General features: G+C 43.0%; 1 protein-coding gene across 1 annotated transcript in view; it reads right to left on the bottom strand.

The window, feature by feature from the left end:
• Positions 1-6,507, bottom strand: part of LOC149432767 (uncharacterized) — a 31,642-nt gene extending 25,135 nt beyond the window's left edge. The window contains exons 1-2 of the mRNA XM_089665040.1: positions 6,362-6,507; positions 5,247-5,366 (exon numbers count right to left, since the gene is read on the bottom strand). Of these exons, the coding sequence (XP_089521166.1) occupies positions 5,247-5,366; positions 6,362-6,407 (166 nt within the window). The 5' untranslated portion in view covers positions 6,408-6,507. The remainder of the gene's footprint in view (positions 1-5,246; positions 5,367-6,361) is intronic.
• Positions 6,508-19,406: the final 12,899 nt, after the last annotated feature.

The raw sequence follows: 19,406 nt of genomic DNA, 5'->3' as shown, positions 1-19,406 counted from the left end.
TATCCACCCAAAGCATTTGAGCGTGTTACAGGTTAGAGGCAAGTGATCCAGCAGAAGACTTCTTGACAGGGCCAAGAGAAGGATGTCATCGAGGTAATGAAATATCTGAAGACCCCTGAGGCTCAGAACAGCTATAATGGTTGACAACAGCCTTGTGGAGATTCTGGGAGTGGTGCAAAGCCCGAATAGCAAAGAACAAACTGGAAAATGACCCTTGTACGCAAACCTGAGAAAGCGATAATGAGCCAGAACTATGGGGGCATTCAGATAGGTGCCTGCCAAATTCACTGAGGAACACTTGTCTTCATCCCATTATTGTCTTGGTAAAGGAAAAATAGCTTAAGCTGTTAATAATTCCTTTATATATGCGTGCAAACAATTCAGTTTATCTGGACACATTGGTACCCAAATTTCCCCAAAGTAATACTGAGGGGCTTTTTTGCAAATTCTAGCAGATATCTACTTGATATCCTGAATTCAAACATCCTCCACTTCTTCCACCCAGACCTTCCTGAATTTTACTCCCACTTGAGAGGGTCGGGTGGAGATTTTTTCCTAAGGCCTTGTCGGAAGACCTAACTGGTTTGCTTGATTTGGACTTGACTCTCTTGGGAAATGCTGCACTGACATTCTTCCAATGTCTGAAAAATGGCCCACTAGGCCTGTACGCATTGCCTTCTTTGAAACGATTCTTAACTCTTCTGAAAGAGTGAAAGGACTGACGTTGCTATCTCTTCTCCTGCAGTATAAGGCCTGACTTCCCACCGGATACCTGCTGAATGGCAGCTTTAAAGGTCTTGACAAAATGAGGCTTCCCATCAAACAGAATCGAGACAAGGCTGTGTTTAGAGGCACTGTCAGCAGACCAATGCTTTAGCCATAAGGCGCTTTAGGTGTTACTGTGTGAGCCATTAACTTTGCTGTCATTCACACTAGATCCACTGCCACTTCATCAATGAAGTCCACAGCTATCCTAAAGAATTGCACTTCTCCCGAACCACAGGACTCCATTTCTGCCACCCAAAGTTTGAGGGTCATAGGGGATGGTCCTTCCACACTGTACATCATCTTCAGATCTAAATCAATATTACAGTCCATTGGATCCCTAAAAGACACCGAACCTTCAAGTGGCTGACCAATCTCTATAAAGAGGTGGCTACTTTGGGAACTATATTCCATAATTTGCCATCCCTTTGACATTTATTTTTGGTCTTTTGGGTGGATAACTCTTTTTGCTGCATCTCTAATGCACTTGCTGTGCATGTGCAGCTTTGTCATGTGCCCCCTACCTAAGATAGGATGTGCACACCAATTTGCCCACCAATTTGAGTGGCAATGCCTCAGCTGAACAGCCCCAACAAGCCACCACTTCAGGGTGGGTTGGAAAAGAGGCTCTGGAAGAGGTAGAAGACCTTTTCCTATGCTGGCCAGAGGATTTACTCTTCTTGGAAGCATTTCGGTGACTAGATTTTCCTCGTCCCATATCCGTACACAGGGGCGGACTGACCATTTGGACACTCGGCACTGCTCAAGGGCCCGGGGTCAGTAGGGGGCCCCATTAGATGCGCCTGGTACCTTTTTCATAGGCTTTTTTGAGTTTGGGCAAGGACACAGGGGCCCCATGATCTCCTATTGCCCCCCCATGAGTTGTCAGTCCGCCCCTGCGTACAACTGCAGTGGGACACTGGTGATGGCATCCTAGAATGACCACTTGGTGAATGTTCAATCCACCCTAGACTGTGCTGGTGAAATAACTTGTCCTGGACAACAGGAGACAGGATTGCTTAGGACCGAGCTCTTGGCGGACGCTTTATTCCGCACTGGAGTCTTCTTTCTGCCAAAAAGGTACACAAATAGCACTCTTTTAAAAAGTAGCAAAAATAAATAACAAAGAAAAAAAATATCTCTCCATTAGATCTTCAGTGCTTGAAGCTGCAGCTTTTAGCAACAGCTTACGGGGGAATATAACCTAACCCACATCTCAGAGTCATAATACATGTGCATGCATCCAAGGTAAACAAGCAGACAGCTGAGGCTATCTAGAGGGAGCGGAGCAACAGAAAGACCCAGGCTGGAGCAATAGAGGGATTAGGTAAACAGGTGGTGCTCAAAGAAACACAGAAGAGTCTGTAGTAGCCACAGAGCTGCAACATAAGAGAGAGAGAGAGCCAGCCTCTAGGTAACGCAGTCGCTTCCTATGTCACAGAACATCATGGCAGCTCCATGGCAAACCGGGAAGTTCAGCACCTGCCGTCTCAGCATGTGTACCACCTAGCCTGCTCTGTAGCCGGAACAAACACAGCTGCCATGAATGTGGGGATTGCCAGCCCCAGATGCCAGCCGGCATCTGGGGCTGGCATCTGGGCGCAGACCTGCTGAGATATGGACCACAAGTGTCAGCCAGCCCACAGACCTGCTGAGATATGGACCACAAGTGTCAGCCAGCCCACGGACCTGCTGAGATATGGACCACAAGTGTCAGCCAGCCCACAGACCTGCTGAGATATAGACTGCACGGGGTTTATTTACTAAAGCTGGAGAGTCCAAAATCAGACTCCCTTCTGCATAGAAACCAATCAGCTTTCAGGTTTCATTGCCAAAGCTTCATTGAACAAGCTGAGGTTAGAAGCTGATTGGTTTCTATGCAGAAGGGAGTCTGATTTTGGACTCTCCAGCTTTAGTAAATAAACCCCCACGGGGTTTATTTACTAAAGCTGGAGAGTCCAAAATCAGACTCCCTTCTGCATAGAAACCAATCAGCTTCCAGGTTTCATTGCCAAAGCTTCATTGAACAAGCTGAGGTTAGAAGCTGATTGGTTTCTATGCAGAAGGGAGTCTGATTTTGGACTCTCCAGCTTTAGTAAATAAACCCCCAAGTGTCAGCCAGCCCACGGATCTGCTGAAATATGGACAAGTGTCAGCCAGCCCACAGACCTGCTGAAATATGGACTACAAGTGTCAGCCAGCCCACAGACCTGCTGAGATAAGAACTACAAGTTTCAGCCAGCCCACAGATCTGCTGAGATATGGACTACAAGCAGGGGTGGACTGACCATTTGGAAACTAGGGCACTACCCGAGGGCCCAGGGTTAGTAGGGGGCCCCATGAGATGCCCTTGGCAGGGGCGGACTGACCATTTGGAAACTCGGGCACTGCCCAAGGGCCCGGGGTCAGTAGGGGGCCCCATGAGATGCCCCTGGTACCTTTTTCATAGGCTTTTTTAGTTTGGGCAAGGACACAGGGGCCCCATGATCCCCGATTGCCCGGGGGCCCCATGAGTTGTCAGTCCTCCCCTGGCCCTTGGTACCTTTTTCATAGGCTTTTTTGAATTTGGGCAAGGACACAGGGGGCCCATGATCCCCTATTTCCTGGGGGCCCCATGAGTTGTTTGTCCACCCCTGACTACAAGTGTCAACCTGCCCACAGACCTGCTGAGATATGGACTACAAGTGTCAGCCAGCCCACAGATCTGCTGAGATATGGACTACAAGTGTCAACCTGCCCACAGACCTGCTGAGATATGGACTACAAGTATCAACCAGCCCACAGACTTGCTGAGATATGGACTACAAGTATCAACCTGCCCACAGACCTGCTGAGATATGGACTACAGGTGTCAACCAGCCCACAGACCTGCTGAGATATGGACTACAAGTATCAACCAGCCCACAGACCTGCTGAGATATGGACTACAGGTGTCAACCAGCCCACAGACTTGCTGAGATATGGACTACAAGTGTCATCTAGTCCACAGACCTGCTGAGATATGGACTACAAGTATCAACCAGCCCACAGACTTGCTGAGATATGGACTACAAGTGTCAGCCAGTCCACAGACCTGCTGAGATATGGACTACAAGTGTCAGCCAGCCCACAGATCTGCTGAGATATGGAGTACAAGTGTCAACCTGCCCACAGACCTGCTGAGATATGGACTACAAGTATCAACCAGCCCACAGACTTGCTGAGATATGGACTACAAGTATCAACCTGCCCACAGACCTGCTGAGATATGGACTACAGGTGTCAACCAGCCCACAGACTTGCTGAGATATGGACTACAAGTGTCATCTAGTCCACAGACCTGCTGAGATATGGACTACAAGTGTCAGACAATATATGCACAGGTAAGTCACCCCGCCTTAGAAATTTTTAAAAACATGCATAACAATCCCCGCACCAAGGGAGGTATACAGTCCAAACAAGGGGTCTTCTTACCCAGGAGAGGATGAACCTGGGAAGGCCATAGGAGAGATATTTTTCAAGGTGTCCGGAGCTAGGACGAAAAATGAATTGTGGGTGAGGGGAGACAGTTGCTCTTATAGGCTATGAAAGAGGTTGTCCTGGAGGGGTCAGAGAGGGTGGTAGGCTGACATGAATAAACAGGGGAAAAGGCACCCGCCGCATCTGGGGCAATCCACGGGAAGGGCCCGATGCACGTCCAGAACATCAAAAGGGTGCTGTCCCTAAAAATATACTTGTCATTAAAACATAATATATCAATATCAATAATAATAATGCAATGTGAAACAAAAGTCCATCAAAGTTGAAAACGGTTATTATTGTTCCGAAAACCAACACCAATCCAGTGAATGTGCTCTGTCTCGAGCCTAATTAATCTTGACAGACAGAGCGCGTTCACTGGATTGGTGTTGGTTTTCGGAACAATAATAACCGTTTTCAGCTTTGATAGACTTTTTCACATTACATTATTATTATTGATATAATATGATTTAATGACAAGAATATTTTTAGGGACAGCGCCCTCTTGATGTTTCTAGAAAGGAACATAAAAAGAAATGACTGATTTCTTTTTAGATCGATCTCTCTCAATAGGAATATTCAGTCCATAGTCAACAAATGATTTAACCAATTTGATATTTCACACTCAGGGAAGTGGATTTCGATCTGTAGTTGAAAGATTGTAACCAACAATCATATGTTATCGATAGCATCGCTGTTTCCACTATGTAATCTCAATGAAAATACAATCAGATTCATGAGCATAGCATTACGGTGTTGCCAATTTGTGCAAAATGAATGATCATTTTCAGCCCTGGCCGATCAACCTAGTTTGACCAAATCTGATCTAAACTGAGTCTAAACTGACCAGAAGTGGAGTTATGGTTTTTTGATTGCTGATATGATCGCACATTATAATATGAAAAAAGAGAAAAATAAATAAGAGATGTGCTGAAACACTGCAAATAAAATGAGTTTATTTTACACATAGGTCACCTGCATACCTGTTACAGAGATTGAATACTGAGATGCACACACGTAGCCAGATGAGCATTGTTCATTTAGAAATGGTGTGCAGGAATCTGAGTTGAATGTAAAGCAAGTACCACATGTCAAAGATTGACCTGAAAGAGAACAAATATACTAACATTATACAACTATCAGCACTGCAGTCTTTCCTTGGATTATTCTAGCATCTTGTCATTATAATAACTGCAACTTACAATATGTTACCCAAAGATAGGGGACTTCAAAACCCAAATTAATAGAGAAAGAAGTGTCTCCCCACAGCCTACACTACCAGCCTCATCTACAAATTTCACCCAAGCCATCCTCTCCAATCAACCCAAGACCTCCTGCTCTTTAGTTTCCTCACCACCTCCTCCCATTCTCACTTCCTCAGAGCCTTCCTCTGTAACTCCCTAGCCCAATATGTACGGCTGTCTCCCACTCTTTCTGCCTTTAGGCGATCCCTGAAAACTCCTCTCTACAGGGAAGCCTATCCCACCTTCATCTAATAAATTAACTTTTACTTTCTCCATCAACTCCCCCATCCCCCAGACAGTTACCACCTTTTCTGTCACTTGCCCCTTTTAGATTGTGAGCTCTCATGAGCAAGGCCCTCCGATCCCTCTTGTACTGAATTGTATTGTACCTGTACTGTCTCCTTGTATTTTGTAATGTTCTGCGCAAACTGTTTGCGCTAAATACATACTGTATTATAATAAAAGGAAATAAAGAGATAATAATAATTATATTAATAATACCTCCTCCGAGAAACCATGAAAACCAGAGTTATCATGTGAAATGTAAAAATCTAAATTGGATTATAAAGCATAATAATAGAAAGCAAAATAAAATACATACAGCACGAAAATGAAACAAATATTAAATACTGTAAAAAAATTTTTATATATATATTTATATAATGTTATACATGAGTAACATTATATAATACAATCTGATATGACATATATAGCGTATTGATATAATATATGTGAATAACATTATATAATACTAAGTGATATGATATAATGTGATCTATCTAATATATATTAATGTAATATAGTTATAGAAAATATATATATATACACGGGCGCGCACACACAGTTTCACATACCTGTTTCTGCAAGGGTTGCTAAGATGAAAAATACCAAAAGAACCATAATTAACAAAGATGATGCTTTGGGACCTATGTAAAGCAATACTCTTGCATTTTACCTCCACCTCTATATATATGTGCAGGGGAGATGACAGGTGACAGGTAAATGACTAGAAGGAGGGCTTTAAAGAGATTACAGTTTAATAAAAATGAAAGTGAATCTCTGAAATTTTGCCCATCCCTTACTAGTTCTGGTGGAAACCTTCAGGCCTGAGCGACAGTCAATTAAAAAAAATAAGAAAAAACAACATGCAAAGGATCAAAGATTATCGGGGTTTGACGCCCTTTTTTTTTTTTTTTTTCTTTTTTTAATTTAAATTTTTTTTAGCAAGGCCTAACTAAATAATAAGGAAAACAAAGAAAAATATAATAAAACAAATGTCACTAAAAATATGTAATATGTATCAGTTAGCAGAGCAGAGGACAGTGTCAGTAAAGCAGTGGATGTGGCAATACGGCAGTTGACGGTTTCAGTAGGGAAGTGGATAGTGTCAATAAAGCAGTTGATGGTGTCAGTAGGGCAGTGGATGGTGTCAGTAGGACAGTTGATGGTGTCAGTAGGGCAGAGGATGGTTTTAAGTAGGGCAGTGGATGGTGTCAGTAGGGCAGTTGATGGTGTCAGTAGGGTAGTGGATGATGTCAGGTAGGGCAGTGGATGATGTCAGGTAGGGCAGTGGACGGTGTCAGTAAAGCAGTTGATGGTGTCAGTAGGGCAGTTGATGGTGTCAGTAGGGTAGTGGATGATGTCAGGTAGGGCAGTGGACGGTGTCAGTAAAGCAGTTGATGGTGTCAGTAGTCCAGTGGACAGTGTCAGTAGGGCAGTTGATGGTGTCAGTAGGGCAGAGGACGGTTTTCAGTAAGGCAGTGGATGGTGTCAGTAGGGCAGAGGGCGATGTAATTGTTTTAAATATTTTTTTATATATATTTTTTTTTTAATCAGCTCTGTTGGGGGCTTTGGTGAGATATCAGGGGTCTAAATAGACCTCTGATGTTCCACCTTTGAGTCATTAAAAGGAAATTGAGGACACAGCCCTCAATCACCTTCTCTACAGCCTCAGCTGCACAGAATGAATGGATCGGAATAGCTCTGTACAGAGCTTTCCATTCAATCACAAACTGAAGCATAGGAAACACAGTTTATTCCAAATATATGGGAGCTCCCACAGGCCCATGGAGAGATTGGCATAGGAGGGCGCAAAATTTGCACCCATTGCAGTGCCCTGAATTTGTAAATAGAATTCATTATTAAAACTGAAATAAACACAATTTTGTGGCTTCAATATTGAACAGAGCACAGAGAGGGTGGTCAGTGTGGTGGTGGTGGGGGGGGGGGGGGGGGTAGGGGGGGGTGGCAAGTAGAAAGACGATGCCCTGTATGCAGCAGCTGGAAGCAGAGGGAGGAAGAGGGGGAGATGCTGGCTTTCAGCAGATGCATTCAGGGCATTGGTTCCTCTACTTGACCCCCCACCATAAAACCTAGTGTGACACGGACCTGGAAGCAATTGCAACCTCTGCGACCCCTGATGGCATGCCACTGTGTCATAGGCTACCTTTCCTAAAAATGTAAACACTCCCCATGTGGTTCGCTTGAGCTGCCAAAATTAAATTTTAAAATGATACAATATACCAGCGCAGATTAAGAACTTTTACAGATGATGGCCAGCAATATATTACTTCCCAAGATACAACTGATAAAAGAGAGTCATTTTTTTTATTATATATTTTATATTATTTTATATCATTTCTTAATTTTTTTTCATATTATTTTTGTATAGAGGGGGTGCCCCTTATGTCAAGAGGGCCAAGGGTAGTTACCCCTACTGCCCCCTCATAAATCCGGCACTGGAAAAGACCTCTGATGTGATAGGGGGTTTCTATTGTGAAGGTAATTTTAATAAACTGGTTGTGTGGATTATCCCAGGCTCAGGTTTAGGTTTTAGACTGGGATGACTCGAAAAGTTTCAGATTTTTTTTTAAGGGTGCCCCAAGTAAAAAAGATTGAGACATGCTAGTATAGAGAATAGTAATGACTCACGTTCAACTGAACTTATTCTGTAATGTTGAACTTAAGCTTCTAGATTCACTGTAACCTGTCAAATCTTGCAGCGCCGCTTCAAGTAAGAGTGCAGTGTCTACCCCCCCACTGGCGCTCAGGTGTAGGGGTGCGGCATCTAAGTTCACACATCCAGAGGTACCAGTAACAAGTATCTAGGAAGCCACTGTCCCAGCCTGACCCATGTGAGATGTTTGTGATGGACTCAACCAGAGCTACCCCAAAGCCCATGACTGACGCGTTTCGTCCCACCCACTGGGGCTTAGTCCTCACATGGTTCAGGCTGGGACAGCAGCATCATGAACACTAGCTTCTAGATTCAGTTTTAAAGTATATCTGAACAAGCTGAAGATAGAAGCTGACTGGTTTCAAGGATCAGCTGCTCCAGACTCTGTTTACTCCAGGTTTAGTATTCCCCCCCCCCCCCTCCATTGTTTTTGGAGGGACAAACTTTCTTTTGTCATTAAATGTGATTTTTTTTTTTTTCTGTTTTTCCCACTATTATTTTTAAAATAATTTTGTTTTACTGTAACTATAAAGTATACATTTTATTCTATAATTTGTCAGTTAAGAAAAACAGTAAAATAATAGTTTTGGTACGAAGCTATTTACAGAATTAAAAAAGTAATTTTTTTTCAAATTTGCACATTTTCTTTTTAGGTGAATGTGCACCTAAAAAAACCTCATAACAGTTAACTTGGGAGTGGTATGAAAATTAGTAGGGAATCGCCTTAATTCCAGATCCCCGCCTCTTTTCATAAATTATATACTGTCCCATCGAGATTTGCCTGCATTTGAAACAAATAGAAAAATATAATTGTATATACAGTAATTCATTGTCATTTTATTGGTTTTGAAAGTGCTTTTGTTAGTTACATATACAGAAAAAGTCTGATCCCAAAAGATCTAATCATTCTGGTGCAGAATCTGAAGTCAGACAGAGGCTAGAGAATTGATGATAAGCAGGCCTTTTTTTTATCAAAGAATTGGTGCAGGAACTCCCCTGCAAGTCACCTCTTGTCTCCTTTCCCTACCCACCGCCGAGCATCATTATTTGATTCCTCCCCTTACCTACCTCCCAGTACTGCCCCTATTAAAGAATACAGAACCAAGTATCATTTTGTGGTGCTAAGTAATTTTTATAGAATTTGGTAATGATCGCAAGGAAAGTAAAATAAATTTCCTGCAGCCAACAACAGTAGATCCTCCCACCAACAATAGACCCCCCCCAAAACAAAATACCTCTCCAGCAACAATAGTAGATCCACCTCAGCAACAATAGACTCCCAGCAGCAACAACAGATCTTGACAGTCAGTATCAATAGACCCCCCCCTCACCAGTAGACCTTCCCAGCAACAACGGACCCCCCCCCACAACAAAATACCCCTCTAGCAACAACAGAATAACCCCTGCAACAAAATAACCCAGCAGTAACAACAGATCTCCCAGCCATCAGCAACAAGAGATCCCTCCTAACAACAAATGACCACCCAGTAACAAAAGAACCACACCCCCCAGCAAACATAGTTCCTACATCAACAACAATGGACACCCCCTTCCCCCCACACAAAAATAGATTCTCCAGCGACAGTAGATCCCCCAGCAGCCAGCATCAGTAGACCCTCCAGCACATCCCAACACCCCTTGCCATTACATACATTCAGTGCTGGAGATGCCGGAACTGCGTTCACGCTAAAGAAAGCTCTGATGATAAGTTCAAGCCCTCCAGTTTAATTCTGTGAGACCAGAATACACTGCACAAAAAAATGAAATGAACACTTTTTAATCAGAATATAGCATGAAGTCAGTGAAACTCCTGGGATATGGATCTGGTCAGGTAAGTAGCATAGGGGGGTGTTAATCAGTTTAAGCTGCTTTGGTTTAATGAAACAACAAGTGCACTAGATGGGCAACAATGAGATGAACCTCAAGACAGGTGGAGGCCACTAACATTTTTTCCCTACTCTTTTCTGACTGATTTTCACTAGTTTTGCATTTGGCTAGGGTCAGTGTCACTACTGGTAGCATGAGGCCATACCTGGACCCTACAGAGGTTGCACAGGCAGTCCAACTCCTCCAGGATGGCCCATCAATATGTGCCAATGCCAGAAGGTTTGCTGTGTCTCCCAGCACAGTCTCAAGAGCATGTAGGTATTGTTCTGTCACATGTTCTGTCCCCCTTTGTAATGTACAGCGCTGAGCGAACTATTGGCGCTTTATAAATACTGTATAATAATAATAATAATAATGTAGGTGATTCTCCAAACTATGGTTGAAAGGCCAGATATGGCCCTATGCTAGCCTTTATCTGACTGTTGGGGGACTATTCCTCCCATGACATCAACAGTAGGGCATATTTACTGACACCGACAATAGAACACTATTCCTCCCACTGATACCAATGATGGGGTAGTATCAGGGGCAGACTGACCATTTGGAAAGTCGGGCACTGCCCGAGGGCCCGGGGTAAGTACGGGGCCCCATGAGATACCCCTGGTACTTTTTTTCATAGGCGTTTTTGAGTTTGGGCAAGGACACAGGGGCCCCATGATCCCCTATTGCCCGGGAGCCCCATGAGTTGTCAGTCCGCCCCTTGGTAGTATTCCTCCCACTGATACCAATGATGGGGCACTATTCCTCCCACTGACACCAATGATGGGGCACTATTCCTCCACTGACACCAATGATGGGGCACTATTACTCCCACTGATACCAATGATTGAGGTACTTTTCCTGCCACTGACACCAATGATGGGGCACTATTACTCCCACTGATACCAATGATTGAGGTACTTTTCCTGCCACTGACACCAATGATGGTGGACTGTTCTTCCCACTAATATCAACAATGGGTCACTATTCCTCCCACTGATACCAATGATGGGGCAGTATTCCTCCCACTAGCACAAATAATGGGGCACTACTCCTCCCACTGACATCAATGATGGGGCACTATTCCTCCCAATGACACCAAGAATGGGGCACTATTCCTCCCACTGACACCAAGAATGGGGCACTATTCCTTCCACTAACACAAATAATGGGGCACTATTCCTTCCACTGACACCAATAATGGGGCACTATTCCTCCCACTGGCACCAATGATGAGGCACTATTCCTTCTACTGACCACAGGTGCATTGTTACTGACCACCAAGCCGCAGACAATGTTTACCCTCAGTGATTCTGGGCCCAGCACATTTTGTACTCCCAATAGCCACAATCCGTCCCCCCTAAGGTCTGAAGGACAATAAACTGGCCCTTTGTTTAGAAAGTTTGGAGAGCCCTGCTTTAAGGTAACCTGTTGCTTTTTCCTGTGCAGGATCTCTATAAAGGTGTTGAACACTTTCCATTTCCTTCTTCGTGGTTGACTGTAAGTTTCGTTTTTTCAGCATGACACCACTCCTTTGTTCTTTTCTGGAATGCAGTTGCAATTGTAACAAATAATTCTCACCATCTTTGTAATGTGTGTAATAGTTTCCCTGTTGCCTTTCCCTGGATGAATGTAGTAACCCCCACATTCATTCCTAAGAGAGAAATAGCTGAAGAACCTTTACCCATGAGGGTTAATAGGCTAAGGACATTCGAGCAGCAACGGAATAACTATGATGGAGACGTCTGCATTGTGTATAGTTTATGGAGAATCTTTTTTTTACCATATAAATTTCTATTCGATTTTCAAAAAAAGTTGAAAAAGAGTACAGACAGTACGAGAGACAACATGTCCTCAGTCAAGATAGTCTTCAAACAATGCTAGAACCAATTGATGCATATGGTTATATTTCAAGAATACTGGAAGTGCATTCAATAGCATATGTCTATTAAGAAATTCCAATATTCTAAGAGACCAGTATAAAATGGTGACCACTTCTCTAATTAATGCACAGAATTCCCCCCCTTTTTATATGCACATTTTTTTATATACTATATGGGTACACCTACTGTGGACTTGTATCCACAACTACATGGATTTTAGCATTTTCCACTGCTGAGTTGGGTATATACTGGCCATCAGCTCAGTATGATACCACCTTGACTGATCTGAACGCATTAGCCATGATACGATCGTCCTGCTCGCTCATGCGCAGTTGAATGTGTTTCAAACATGCTTTCAAACCAACAAAATGGCCGCCGGAACTCTCGCGCATGCGCAGTGTACCGCGCGCCGACCATTTTTAGATGATTTCAATATCATCGATAACATGGCGCCCGCGCATGCGCATTAGGCCGGATAGTCGGCAAAATGGAGCCCGCGCATGCGCAATAGGCCGAAAAACGGCAAAACAGCGCCAGGACACTTTTTGGCGCAATTCTCCCTACAGGAGACGTGTTATTACACGAAGCGCGTCTAGGAGGAGCCTCTGCACGCCTTGACGTTACGCCACCGGATCAGGAGGTCCGGTGGCCATCATTTTTATCCACTGGTCAGTGCATTCAAAGAGCTCATTCACACTTTATTTGTATAGGTACTTTCACCCTGTACGTTTACTGTTTTATCATAATGATTTATACCTAATAAATACATTTCAATACTACACCATGAGCGTTTTCATCTCTATTACCTGGCACTGAGCCTCCACATCTCAGCCCAGCATTTTAGGAGTCCATCCAGGCTGGAGGATTTGGGATATAGGTCCAGACCATCATCTCTGGCAGCCGTCACCCCATTTACCACCAGAGGGCACCTTCACCATCAGGCTGTACCTTCATGGGACCTCCGGCTTCATGGAATTTCTATGTGCACATTAAATTGCACTTCCGGTGAGTGGGCAATTTTTCTACACCTTCATGTTAAGATGCTGGAATATACCCATTTGGATTGAAGTCATTTATACTCCATCACTGGAATATACCTTTTTGGACTGATATCATATTACCTTGGACTGTTTATCATTCAGTTTATAGGACTTTTTCTATTTTTGTCATATTTTGGCATACTTGTGATAGTGTGTTTTATTTGTATAGTGCTGCACACCCCATTTTTATGTCATAATGAAATCATAAGGAAGTGTATAAGAAAAGACAAAACATAAAGAAAAGGAAAATAAGAAGAAAAAAAGTATCACATTTGGATCGTATTTGGAACTGGTAATATACCATCTATCATGTCAGGAGCAGCATCAAATATGAGGGGGTGATTGTGAGTAATATTATACCTGCCTCCCTTCTTAGGTAACTGTACCTATTCATCAATTACTTCTGTCAAATATGCAATAATTAGCATGTTTTCTGAAGAGACCAAACCTTGATAAATTTAGCACAAATGCCTTCTTTATAAGTCAATGTTAGGGACCCTAATACCTAAAGGACTAAATACTGAACTAAATTGTAAAGTTTTTCTTGACTAAACAATATTCTCCTGCTATTTAATGAATGCTGATATTTCCTCACCACATGTTCCCTGATCAATATGTATGGCCAAGACAACATTTTTTTAATTGAAGCGATACTAAAGGTTAATTTATTTTTTTTTTAAATAACATACATGTTATACTTCCCTGATCCATGCAGTGGTTTTGCACACTGCAGCCTGGATCCTCCTCTTCGAGTTCCCCCTGCTCCTTGTCTCCTCTTTTCTGTTGGGTTCTGTTGGGGGCACCCAAGCATGTGTGTTCTCAAGACGCTGCTCTGTGTGTCCATTCACACACAGAAAAAATGTCACCAGCACACCGAGGATCACCAGTGTGGGTCCAAAGGTTTTAATAAACCATCACATAGTTACAGCAAGGCAACGTTTCGGAGTCTCGCAGGACCCCTTCATCAGGCATGTGACAAATTGTGATAGAAACTGGAGAACTATTTAAGAAAACCATCCACCAATCAGAGTGAAGTGAAATGAGCTTAGCCCCACCCCATGATGTCATGTTCCCTCCAAAAATATATTCAAATCAATGTAAACAGAAACAATACAAACTGCAAAAATAAACAAAACAATGATCAGATATACATAAACTGCATTCCCGGGGATATAAACATTGTGGTCACATGTGTATCATGGTACCATTTTTCATATCATCGTTCATCGTTTCGTATCATTTTTTTCTTGCTGATTTTGTTCGGTTCCAGCCAACAGTCACTGCAGCCCCCACTTATATGCACAGCCATTTTTAACGCAGGAACGTGTGCGTTTGGATCATACACTTGCATTCACACATAGAGCCGCGGCTTGGCCCCTCCCCCCGTCTGTCCTCAGTGGCTGACTGGCTGTGATTGACAGCAGTGGGAGCCAACGGCTCCTGCTTGCTGTCCCAGCCGAGGCTGTCGTGCACATCGCTGGAACGTGATGGAGCTCAGGTAAGTATTGAAGGGGCTGGGGGGATGCTGCACACAGAAGGTGCCTTTACAACCACTTTAATCTTGCAAAGACAAATTAGTGGTCTCCCCACTTTGCCATGCCCATTAGTACCATTCAAAAATAATATTTAAGTCATTAGCCGTGGTTTTATTTTAGTATATGATAGTGATGATATCCTGACACAAGAGGGCGCTGTTATAAACCATTATACAAGGGATTAGGTATTTAGGCAACAAGAGATTGATACCTCTTGCACAGTCTCTGATGGGGGTGCTGCATTGCGTGAGTGCTGCGTTGATGGAGTGCTAAGAAGAAGCAGTTAAACGCAGCAGTCTAATTATGCCTTCTCTCCTTTCACAGGTAAATGCACTTATCTCCTATCTCCGCTCTTAACTAGGAAACGCATTGATTCCTGCTGCTTTTCTCTGGGTAAATGCACCTATCTCCTATCTCCACTCTTAACTAGGAAACGCATTGATTCCTGTTAAATTCAGAACAAATAGTGTATTTATATTTGTGTATATGTTGACCAGTTCTCACCTCCCGCTGCACCCGTTTTATGACTATAGTCTGTTTCCTGAGAAACATCCCTCACTATTCATGTGATCCTTATCAGCTTCTAATTGGGGTGGAGTTGAATGTTCATTTGAGCATCTCCCTGTAAATTTAGATCAGCTCATGGGGGGGAGATCACTTATGGGGGGCACAGTCTCTGATGGGGGTGCTGCATTGCGTGAGTGCTGCGTTGATGGAGTGCTAAGAAGAAGCAGTTAAACACAGCAGTTGAACTCAAGCAGGAGAACTCAACCAGCTGGAAGACACAACAACAGCAAGAAACTCTACTGCATGCTAGACAGACTGCAAGCAAACATCTCTTACAAATCTGAGTGCCACTCCGAGTACCTTTTTAATATGTCCCCTCTACTCCTCCTTTTCATATCATTTTCTTGTGTTCCCAAAATCTCATTTCTTTACCCCTCTGCTCCACCCCAAAACTTGTACATCTCACCCTCACTGCTACCATCTCCCTACTACTGCTCTCATCACCTCCTGCTGATACTTCACTCTCCTGCTGACCCAAACACCAGGCCTGAAAGGCATGTGCACTCGTGTACATCCCGCTCCCATGTTACTTTCCTCACACTTCTTCTTCTCCTAACCTCTGGGGATATTTCCCCAAACCCTGGTCCTTCACCACCTCACTCACCCACTAGGCACCCCCCTACCCCCACGAACCGCCGCAACCCCCTCAACCTTATACCTGTCCCCCTCCTCCCCGCATCCATCCCTCCACTCTCGGTTGCACTCCTGAATGCCCGATCGGTTTGCAACAAGCTCACCGCCATCCATGATCTCTTTAGCTCCCGCTCCCTAAACCTCCTAGCGGTCACTGAAACCTGGATCCAAGCCACTGACTCCGCCTCCCCTGCGGCACTCTCCTATGGAGGTCTCGTCTGGTCCCGTTCACCCAGACCGAGCTGCCGTAGAGGTGGTGGGGTTGGTGTGCTCTTGTCACCGCTGACCACCTTCCAGGTCCTCCCAAACCCCCCCTCTCTATCCTTCTCCTCCTTCGAGGCCCACTGCATCCGACTCTTCTCTCCCACCCCTCTGAGGATTGCAGTAATCTATCTGCCTCCTGGACCAGTATCCAGCTTCCTTGAGGACTTTTCCGCCTGGCTGCCCTTCTTCCTCTCCTCTGAGCTACCCACCATCATCTTTGGAGACTTCAATATCCCTATCAATGTCAACAATCCGGCTACATCCCAACTCCTCCATTTAACCTCTTCTTTTGCACTCACACAGTGCACACAGTCCTCCACCCACACCAATGGAAACACCCTGGACCTCGTTTTCTCCCATCTCTGCACCCTCCACAACCTCACAAACACCCCTTTCCCTCTCTCTGACCACAACCTCTGACCATATTAATATTTATATATTTAAGGGTAATGCACTATAGTTTATTTCTTTGTTTTGAGGTTTTTCGCTGAAAAATTAGGATTATAATCCTTCTTACTGGATGGAAGTCTGGAATTTGGACTTTTGGACTTTGTTGGACACATTTGAATTGAACACTTTATGATTGTATTTGGTGAATTTTATTGATTTATTTAATTTTACACAAAAAGGTATTTTATTATATTGTACTTTCTAGGGAGAAAGTGTGACTTTTTGGTGGGAATTGAGTTTAGGAGGTCATTTATATTCATTTTAAAACATGCAATGGGTAGGCAATATATCACCTCCTCACCAGCTGCCACCATGGATCTTATTTCAGGAGGAAAGAGAGAAAGTGAATTGAAACACACTATAAATGATTGTAGCACCACCCTCCCCACAGATTCCTATTTGTCTTTAGTAAATCCACCCCATTGTCTCTCTCAGCTACAGAAGTGATCTCCTGGCATTGGATAAAATCTTATCTCCATCCCTTTGTGAAATAGCCTTGGGTCCTTAAAGGGTAATTCCAGTTTTGCACTAAAATAGGCAAATTTCCTTGTGTAGGTGTTGTCAATGAAGTAAAAAAAAATGTCCCTGTGTTGGTGGTGTCAAAGGAGTAAAGCAATGTCCCAGTGTTGGTAATGTCAATGGAGTGAAATAATGTCCTTGTGTCAGTGGTGTTAAAGGAGTAAAAAAAAGTCCCAGTGTTAGAGGTGTCAATGGAGTGAAAAAAATCCTTGTGTTGGTGGTATCAATGGAGTGAAAGAATGTCCCTGTGTTGGATGTGTCAATGGAGTGAAAAAAAGTCCCCTTGTTGGTGGTGTCAAAGCAGAAAAAAATATCCCCCTGTTGGAGGTGTCAATGGAGCAAAGAAATGTCCCTGTGTTGGTGGTGTCAGTAAAGTAAAATATGTCTCAGTGTTGGAGGTGTCAATGGAGTGAAAGAATGTCCTTGTGTATGAGGTACCAATGGAGTAGAAAGATGTCCCTGTGTTGGAGGTGCAAAGGAGTAAAAAATGCCCCTGTTGTTGGTGGTTTCAATGGAGTAAAAAATGTCCCTGTGTTGGAGATGTCAATAGGTGTCAAAGTAGTAAACAAATGTTCCTGTGTAGGAGCTCTCAATGGAGTAGAAAAATGTCCCTGTGTTGGAGGCGTCAATGGAGTAGAAAAATGTCCCTGTGTTGGAGGCGTCAATGGAGTAGAAAAATGTCCCTGTGTTGGAGGCGTCAATGGAGTAGAAAAATGTCCCTGTGTTGGAGGCGTCAATGGAGTAGAAAAATGTCCCTGTGTTGGAGGCGTCAATGGAGTAGAAAAATGTCCCTGTGTTGGTGGTGTCAAAGGAGTAAAAAATGTCCCTGTGTTAGAGGTGTCAATGGAGTGAAAAAATTTCCCTATGTTGGTGGTGTCAAAACAGAAAAAATTTCCCTGTGTTGGAGGTGTCAATGGAGCAGAAAAGTGTTTCTATGTAGGAGGTGTCAATGGAATAGAAAATGTCTCTGTGATGCTGGTGTCCATGGAGTAAAAAATGCCAAAGAAATATTTTACTTCACTAGCGGGACCCACATTACTGGCTAATGAAAATACAAGATCCAGTTTTGTCCCTAGTAATTTGAAGAACAAATCCATGTTCAACCCAGCTAATTCAAGGAATCAGAACGTGGATGTGTTCAAACAAATGGTTATTGAGGATCTATATAAACTTGATCTATGGAAAGTTAGGGAAGAAGAATCCCTCCACCAAGGTTTAAAGGCACTTAAAAATAAGAAAAATATTGTCATAAGACCGGCGGATAAAGGTGGAGGGGTAGTGGTGATGGACAGAAGCCAGTATGAAGAAGAAATTAATTTTATTTTAAGCGATTCAGACACATATATAAAAAATTTTTTAAAAATCTGATTTTATTATATAAAAAGCAGTTTAAAAAATTGATTAGTAAAGCGAAGGAAGATAAAATTCTGAATGAGAAGGAAGCGTTATACCTAATCCCCTCACATTGCAGAGTTCCTTTTATTTATATTCTACCAAAAATTCATAAAAGTTTGACCAAACCCCCAGGAAGACCCATTATCAATGGGATTGGATCCATACACTCAAGGATTGTGGAATATGTAGATCTGTATCTACAGCCAATTGTTGAAGAGATGCCTTCATATCTAAAAGATAGCCAAGATGTTATAGATTCATTGGAAGGGGTTGAGATTTCACAGGATACTTTTCTTGGGACTATAAACGTAAACTCCCTCTATCAGTATCAAGTATCAAGCATAATGATGGTATTGAGGCCATTAAATGGGGTCTAAAGAATTTTACGGATTTGCATATTAAACAAAAATAATTGATCCTGCTATTATTGGAATTTAGTATGAGGAAGAATTATTTTTGGTATAAATGGGAATTTTATGAGCAGAAAAAGGGTGTGGTGATGTGCACCAATTTTGCCCCGAGTTTGGCCAACATCTTTTTGCCCAAATGGGAGGATAGGGTTATTTTTGGTAAAAGATGGGATGGTTTAAAAGTTTGGAAAAGATATATAGATGACATCCTGCTGATTTGGGAGGGTACAGAGACTAATTTAAATATATTTTTGGATTTTATTAATAAAAATGAATATGATCTGAGTTTCACGTGGAATATTAGCACAGATTCGGCCAATTTTTTAGATTTGAATATTTTTAAGTTTAATTCTAAATTATATTTTAAAACTTTTTTTTAAA

Source organism: Staurois parvus, unplaced genomic scaffold (assembly GCF_062004578.1).
Source record: "Staurois parvus isolate SC_StPar_1 unplaced genomic scaffold, SC_StPar_1.0 ptg002113l, whole genome shotgun sequence".
Lineage (NCBI taxonomy): Eukaryota > Metazoa > Chordata > Amphibia > Anura > Ranidae > Staurois > Staurois parvus.
The sequence above is the reverse complement of the archived record's forward strand: the minus strand, read 5'-3'. Positions and strand labels throughout refer to the sequence as shown.